The 8,688-nt window shown below is 46.1% G+C and overlaps 1 protein-coding gene across 1 annotated transcript; it reads left to right on the top strand.

Annotated features, from left to right (window-relative positions):
* Positions 1–2,081: 2,081 nt before the first annotated feature.
* On the top strand, positions 2,082–7,137 carry LOC308144175 (methionine-R-sulfoxide reductase B1-A-like; the record flags this gene model as incomplete). The annotated part of the gene is made up of 4 exons (XM_080515233.1): positions 2,082–2,085; positions 2,193–2,335; positions 2,403–2,520; positions 7,076–7,137. 4 exons carry the CDS (start codon positions 2,082–2,084, stop codon positions 7,135–7,137), a joined length of 327 nt encoding a protein of 108 aa, XP_080371359.1.
* Between the last annotated feature and the right edge of the window lie 1,551 nt (positions 7,138–8,688).

Here is an 8,688-nt window from a genome sequence, read left to right as displayed (position 1 = left end):
GTCAAACAACCTTGGACACATGGCACAAACCTACAATACAAACATAAACATTCACACACACTCATACCACGTAAAAGACAGACATTAAAGGTTGAGAAAAAAATAAAATCAACATATAAATAAATAAATGGAAGAGATCATTCCTCATCAGGATCTGGGTTTAAATCAAGAGAGTTGATATACAACAGAAAGGGAGTCCAGGAGCTCTGAAACATTTGAGTAGAGCCCTTTAACGAGAACCAGAGTTTTTCCAATTTTAGATTATAGAGGACTTCTTTAATCCAACGACCACATGATGGGGCTGAGCCAACTTCCAATTGTATAAAATGAGTCGCCTGGCCAACAAGGTCGTAAAGGCAACAGTGTGTTTTAGTGACTTTGAAAATGTGGTATCAGGGGAGATGGTGAATATAGCTGATAATGGATTGGGAGGAATTGTCTGACCATATGCCCCTCCTATAGTGTCAAACATACTCTCTCAGAAAGAACCGAGCTTAGGACAAGACCAGAACATATGACATGGTCAGCAGGAGATTGTTTATCTAATGCAGATGTTGCTGACAGAGGGTAGATTTTAGATAGTCTTGAGTTGGTACAGTGAACTTTGTAGAGGATTTAGCACTGGATGAGGCTATGGTGGGCGCATATCCAGGAGGAAGGGACCAACTTTAGGGCGGAGTTCCAAGGTTGCTCGGTTACGTTCCTATTTAAATCACTCTCCCATGAGGCTCGAATTGATGATCAGGAGTTTGGGGCAGTTGAGCGTCAGGAGGTGTATAGCACGGAGATGGACTTTTTTGATTGGGGCCCATCGAAAACAAAGTGTCAATCAAAACAGCTTCAAAACAGCCAGAATCTCTGTGTCATCAGGACGATGCAATGATGCTATCTCTTTCACCCAACATCCAATCAAGGGAAGCTTTGTTGGTCACGTGACAAGTGCAACGCTGCACTTTGGTGAGTATTTGCCATTCGTGCCTGTAAATTCTCATGAGACATGACCCCACACATTGCAAATCACCAGAAGTTATGAAACAACATATGTGATGAACTTTTAAGGATGTGTGAAAATGTTTTCAAAGAAATTACATTTACTATATGCAATGTTTTACATGCACAAAATAGCTACATTGTTTCCTGTTTGATTCTTTTTTTTTTTTTACGTCCATTGAATATTCTAATCTGCGCAGTGCTTGTTATGGCAAAACCACATTTTAAGCTCCCCCTGTAATAGTGCTTCTAGCACCACCGTCAATGACCTGGTTATGTGTTATGGCTTGAAGTTAGAACCCCAAAGCAGAGCCCAGAGACTAATCAAACAGAGTTCAAAAATGTATTTTCCAAACGGCAGGCAGGACAGGCAGTGGAGACGGGGGGCTGGCTGGCAGGCTGGCAACGTCACTCCAGGAGAGGCACAAAAAACCTGAGCACAGGAACAAGTATTAACATCCAAACAATGGCAGAGAACTAGACTAGAACCCGAACAGGGCACTACCAAGTAGACGGAATAATCTGGCAGAGGTGTGGAGTGAGAACCAGGTTTTGAAGACTGTAATTAGTGTGGAGTAGATTCAGGTGTGCGTCATTCTCCTGGAGGAGCCGGCCACGCCCCCTGTCACACACACCCTGCACAGAAACAGAAAAAGGGAGGGGGAACAGACAACAACAAAAACAGATCCCTAACAGTTATGTTTGTTAACATTAGTAAATTAATGCGAGGCATTAAAACTGCAGGAGCCATTTAAACACTATGTAAAACTGAGCAGGCTAATGAATGTGGCGGATGGAGCAGTACTTGAAATCCACCTTCAAATAGCCTCAGTGACAACGAAGCAGCCTCTGAAACTCTTGTCATGGTGAGTGTGCAAACCAGCTGAAAGGCTGCACAAACAGTGTTTCCCTGGAAAGCCACGCTCTTTTGTCTTCACATATTTCACCCAAATAGAGCTCAAATTCAATGTGGACTTTTTTACACTCAGGTAAAAGAATGCAATTGGTGTAGTCATGTTTAATTGATGTTGATGTTGTTATTTCACTGGTGCAGTTAATTCAGGACAAGACTGAACTGTGTGCAGTCTTACATGGGTTGTCTAAGAGAGTCCTGGTTGGTTGCACCGTTACAATATGGAAAAGTCGTTGATGTTTCAGACAGACGCTCAGCGTGTTGTACCAAACTTTTCTTTCCCTCTCAGGAATGTACGTTTGCTCCAAGCGTCACCACCCGCTGTTCTCCAGTCGCTCCAAGTTGGCACACTGGTCTCCGTGGCCGGCGTTCACCGACACCGTCAGGGAGGACAGCGTGACCAAGATGATGGAGACGCTCACCGCCTTCAAGGTCTGAGACACACACTGATCCTGTGACCAGCGTGAGGCAGGAACTCTGAAGTCTTGTGCGCTCGCAGGTCCTGTGTGGAAAGTGCGGGAACGGACTGGGCCACCAGTTGGTGAACGACGGGCCCGAGGAGGGAACGTCACGCTTCCGAATCTTCAGCCACTCGCTCAAGTTCGTCCCCAATAAAGGTGGGATGGTCTCGTCTGAGAAGGAGCCGGTGGAAACCCACAGTCACTTCACTGTGAAAACATTTAGATTAAAAAGAAACAAGCTCCAGTCTAATCCAATGTGAGAAACCTGAGACGACGGTTGGAAGTCAAACTAAAAATCCAGAACCAGACTAAGAGCAGTTGGGAGTAAATGACCAGAGTAAGAAAACCTGGAAGAATTGAGAAATAAATGAACAGCAGACAGTAAAATACGTGTTGAAGAGCATTAATATTCTCTGCAGAAGTGGAACCTAAAGCAGCTTCACTCTGAAAATGTCCAGCGTGAACAACAGACGGTGTCCAGACTCAATTTTATTGAATAAATATTCGCTGAAATTACAAATGCCTACAGTGAGACGGATATATTTTTGAATTAGGAGGCTGAAGAAAAACACATTTTGTAGCATGAACAAGTTGGAAAAAAAAAACCTATAAAAAAAACAAAAAAACATTTCCAGACATTTAATTGCACCGGAATCTGATTGAAATGTTTGTACTCGACTGTCAGATTAGTTAGTTTACAGTCTTTCTCGATTGCTTACACACATTTTCTGGTACTTGAGGCACAATGACCACAACATGTAACTCATGCACCAACCCCCTGAACCATTTCTGCTCAACTGCAAGCACAATTCCTGCTTTACACTCAAATTGCAGTTCTAAAACACACTTTTTTTCAAAACACAACACACAATTCTCTGTAATAGGCACAATTTTCATGGAGAAAATCTCTTGTTTTCACAAGGAACACACTGTCATTCAAAATTCTAAACTTAATTGCCCTACTATGCGCACTGACTCATCACATCAGCAAACACTTGCCTCACAGTTTTACAATTAGCAATCACAACTTTAGCATAAAAGGGCAACAGGTGAACTCTTCTGTTTTGGAACAATGGATACCAACAGAGGCAGAGGCCGAGGAGTGAGAGCAAGAGGAGGAGGAGGAGGAGGAGGAGGAGGAGGACGAGGGGGAAGCGTGTAACTACTCCCTGGGGTCTCGTGTCCGAGATATCCCAGGGACGGTGAACTACACACGGTCCCAGAAGCAGGGTGGAGGAGCGCAAGGGAACAGCTGTTGCTCAGTTGCGCAATCGTTAGTGAGGAGAGGAGACGAGAGAAAGGAGGGGGAGAAAGGAGGACAGATCCTACTGTGTGTCCAGCTCTGCACACTGTCTCAGCCTGCACACAGGGTCTAAAAATGAGAGTGTGCAGGATTAGACTCCAGGAGCAGAGGGGCAGGCTGAGAGAGAGAGAGAGAGATGCACAGTGCGGAGGTTCCCGTGGAAGTGAATCCAAGGCGCAGACACAGATTGGTTGAAAATACGGGATCGGCGTCCCTGAGTTCAAACACAATAATAAAACACACAGCAATATTAAAGTCACGTTATTCTAACTACCTGCCCAGACTCTAAGCCTTACTTAGTTGGACGTGGCGGCCGGGAAAGTCCGTTGATTTCCCGGCTGCGGGCTGGTTTTGTCTGACGTCCCAGGGAAACAAGCTGAACTGGTCTGTGGACAGGGAAAAGTCCACAGGATGATCAGGAGCTTCTTTTGAGGAGGGGGAAGAAGAAACGGGTTCAGCTCAGCATGTGAGGAGTGTGGCTGCCACCGCACGGAGAAAAGAAAAAAGGGAAAAAGGAGAAACAAAAGTAATTCCGGTGGTTCTCGGCTCGTCCAGCGAGGGGAAGAAGCTCCGGCCCGACTTGGAAGAGGGTTTGTTTACGTTCACGGGTGCATTTTATACTGCTCTGCTTGGTTCCGGTTCCCGGTGGGCTCTGGGCCATGTGGACCAATCCTGAAGGAGGGCCCGCTCCGGAGGTTCTGGCTGGTGAGGGTGCTCTTGGGCTCCCCTGCTGTTGGCCTTCAGTGTTGCACCTTGAAGGGGGGGGAATCACATGACCAATGGCGAACTTTTCCAGTCCTGGGCATGTGGTCTCTTTGTTCTCAAAATGTGGTCCCCCCTCCCCCCTTCCATGAGGTTGAGTGGCCCAACATGCGTTATTGTTATGGTGCGACTTCGGAGGTTCAGGTGCAGATAAACCAGCAGGAGACAGACGAGTACTCTGTTAACAGTTTATTTAAGGAGAATGGAATGAACAGAAGGGGAGCCAATCTTAGCTGGGTTTGGGTGTCCAGAGCTTGAGCTTCTGCAGGCTCCGGTGGTAGATGAGCCAAAGCTCCGTTGTGGAAGCGGGAGCTACTGGGGGCTGGAGTCGGGTCTGGTCGCGGTGAATCCGGAAGCAGTGGAAGCTGAGGCCGGCGAGTCTTCAGAGGGAAGGCAGAACGAAGCGGCGTTAGTAGAAAACATAAACTGGGCGACAACACGCATAGGCATACTAACTCAGAGAGTGTTGCGATCCAGCGCCGAGTGGAGTCGAGCACCAGTCGTCGCAGCTGAACTGAATCAGGTGATGAATTCCCCAGCATCTCCACTTCCTCAAACACAGCCTGGAACAAAAGGGGAGGAGAGACAGGAGAGGGAAAAACCAAACCACGCTCCTAAGAGGCCTCTGAGGAGTGGGGCATGACAGTTATACAGCGTGACAGCATTCGCTCCCTGCAGCATCCTCCTCTCTGATCAACTCCATGGAAAGTCTCTGAACGCTGAGCGATCTAGAGTGTGTGAACTGTTCAGTAGCTGTTGGTAGAATAACTGGGGTGTGTGGAGTCAGATATTTTTAAACCCAGCTGCGGACCTGACTTGAGTTGCGCCCTGGGTGAACACCCGCCTCCACCAGAAGCACCTGAGACAGTGGTTTCCTCTGGTACGGTGCAGCCTGGACACGTCTTTCAGAGCAAAATCCACAACTGAATAGAACAAATTCTCCCGATTCGCCACATTCCTGTCACATTAATGATACATAATGGCGCACAGCAGCCCACCACCACATGCCGCTTTGAACATTCGCGACACCGTGAAACAAGAATGCTGACGGTGCATAATGACTGGTCCACCACCGTTTCCTGTTCTTACTTGTATCTCATGATAAGAGGTGGTGACTGTCGGTGACGCCTCGGCCCTAAATCATAGAATTCAGGTCAAAATCCCGATCTGCGTGCAGGAATTGAGATTCGTGCCAAACCTGTCGTTGCTCTGTGTAAACGCACCTTTAACAGCTCCACAAACAACGTTTTGCTTTTCTTGTTGTGACTTAAAACTTCATCAACCATATCAATTGCACATTTTTTTATTTAACTCAGCACTGGCAAATGGTTTCTTAGCTTTGACAAGGTTCCATAAAACCAGCAATGATGCCACTGTTGCGCTCATGTTAATGCCATTTCTTGCCGGTAAAATAAAAGTAAACTGTTTGTTCGGGAAAATCTTAAGACCTCTAAAGATTTCTGACTAATTTAATACAGAAACATGTTTGTATTATGTTGACTGAAGTGTTCACAGCTGGCCTCAGGTTTCCTTGGTCATTATGCCCTCTGCCCAGTATATCATGGCCTGTTGGTTTCTTCCCGTGTGATTAGCTGCAGTGCCTATGAGCACTTCGAAAAGTTTCACTGACGCTCAACCTCGACCTCAGGGAGATGAGACTAGAAGAGGTTCAGTGGGAGAGAGGACTCAAGGGAGGGCTGGAGGAGGAACGGGAGGTCGGTGTGTTATGTCTTCTGCATGCTTGTGTTAGACGAGGAGCTCCTGCTGCAACTTTGAATAAACATGTGCTTTGCGTCGAAGTGAATGTCTGTTCATCATTCATCTTCCAGAAACTGTGCATCACTGGGGAACTACGATTTCTCTACGACGCTGTTCGGTCCAATCAGGGTTGAAGTGATGCTTTTCCTGGTTGACTTTGCGCTTTGTCACGCTGCAGGTCATGTTTTTTCTTTCTTTTTTTATTTTGACTTACTGCTCTGGCGAGTTGTGAAGTTGAAATCTGGCAGCATTGACGTGACTACGTCAGATGTGCTCAAGCTCCGGCTTTGGCTCCAGTGTGGGATGAGGATTAAAAAGGTGGCACAGCACATTTTTCCCCCCACAAGTCGCACTATATTTCACGCTGTTGTGCAGCTCATGGGCCGGCGCGGGCCTGACAGTCAGCAGGGGTTCTTATTGAGGACCCCTGCCACTACGGTTGCCTACCGTCCCTTGATAAACGGAATTGTCCCGTATTCACAAACAAAACTACGTGTTCCGTGTTGAGCTGAAAAGGGACACACAAACAGGACGCTTTATATCAAAACTTTCAGTAAACGTACACTGCCGTTTCTCCTGCTCTGTGACCAATGAGCTGCCAGAATAATCACGCACGAGTATGACGACACAGAATCTCGCTTGAGGTCCAGTTGCTCATGACCCAGATACCGGAGGACAACACACCAAGACAAAGCAGCATGGTGACGGACTGAGATAGTTCACCTTCCACCAGCAACACTCCTCTGAAGAAAACATATAGAAGGCTGCAGAAATTCAGAGAGGAATGAGAAGAAGTAAACATCTGGAGGGAAAAGTGTGTAATAACACTTAGAAAGCCACTGCACTCTGTGCCGGAGCCCTTTTTGATCCGCCTGCTCTCTGCTTCAGGGAAGATCTCCTTCAATGACATGGAGAAGATCATTGAGCAGCTTTACCTGGTCGGCAGGTGAGAATGAAACACCTGCCTGTGTCGTGATAAACCAAGGTTAACATTACTGATTGTTAGAAACAGATTAACACACTTGATACATAACATATATAAATAATAAATACAATCGATAGATCACATATACAAATAAATACATAATCATAAACTTAGTTTATACACTTATTATATGGATGGATAAATAAATAAAGGTAGTCAAAATACTACACAGGTGTAACCAGTGTGATTTTCCCCTTGTATTCGCCGCTTTTTGACTCAGGTCAACTTCTAATCTCTCCTGGCAAAACAAACTTCTCTATGGATGAGCTTCATGAGGAGTGTGTGACTGCAAACAGCCTTCTGCAGAACCTCACTGCAGAGCCTCACTGCAGAACCTCAATTCAGAATCTCACTACAGTACCCAGGCCCGCCCCTCCCTACACGCAGAACACGCGCTGTGCGTCGGGCCCCGCGATCCATAGGGGGCCCCATTTTGTGCAAGTGAATTGAATTTCCCTCGGGATCAATAAAGTATCATCATTCTCTGACAATGCGCAAAGGATGCGTTGCATTTTGCCGAGAGGCGCGTAGAACACCGCCACCAAGTCAGCCTGAGGCAGGAGAGAGAGAGAGAGAGAGAGAGAGAAGAGAGAGAGAGAGAGAGAGAGAGAGAGAGAGAGAGAGAGAGAGAGAGAGAGAGAGAGAGAGAGAGAGAGAGAGAGAGAGAGACGCAATGATTGAAAGTGCGAAGCGTCACCATCCGACCAATCAGCGGTCCAGATGTGCCGACAGAAAGTTGTTTACAGGTGGAGAGTAGAGAGAGAGAGAGAGAGAGAGAGAGAGAGAGAGAGGAGACGAGAGAGAGAGAGAGAGAGAGAGAGACGAGAGAGAGAGAGAGGAGAGAGAGAGAAAAAGAGATGCAATGATTGAAAGCGCGAAGCGTCACCATCTGACCAATCAGCGGTCAGATGTGCCGACAGAAAGTTGTTTACAGGTGGAGAGTAGAGAGAGAGAGAGAGAGACAGAGAGAGAGAGAGAGGAGAGAGAGACAGAGAGAGAGAGAGAGCGAAGAGAGAGCAGAGAGAGAGAAGAGAGAGAGACAGACGAGAGAGAGAGAGAGAGAGAGAGAGAGAGAGAGAGAGAAGAGATGAGAGAGAGAGAGAGAGAGAGCGCTTCCAAACGTCAATACGATTCAGGAGCTAGCAAAAGAAAGAAAAAGTCCAAACAAGAAGAGGCTCGTGCTTCACTTGAAGGTGGGATGTTGTTGAAAACTTACCTTCGCTCATCAATGGCACAAGAATGGTTGAGTGGCCTGGCTGTGATTAGCATCAACTCAGAAGTGGCACAGCAGCTGTCATATGATGAGCTCATTGATGACTTTGCATCCAGAAAATGCAGACGTGTGCATCTGTACAGTTCTTGTTCCACTGTTGATAGAGGCTGTTCATTTGATTAGTTAGTAATTGTAACTTATTATTATTGTTATTATTATTATTATTATTATATTATTATTATTATTATTATTATTATCATTATTATCATTATTATTATTATTATTATATATTATTATTATGTT

Source organism: Blennius ocellaris, assembly GCF_963422515.1.
Source record: "Blennius ocellaris genome assembly, chromosome: 19".
Classification (NCBI taxonomy): domain Eukaryota; kingdom Metazoa; phylum Chordata; class Actinopteri; order Blenniiformes; family Blenniidae; genus Blennius; species Blennius ocellaris.
Note: the sequence above shows the minus strand (reverse complement) of the source record. Positions and strands in the feature narration are given on the sequence as shown.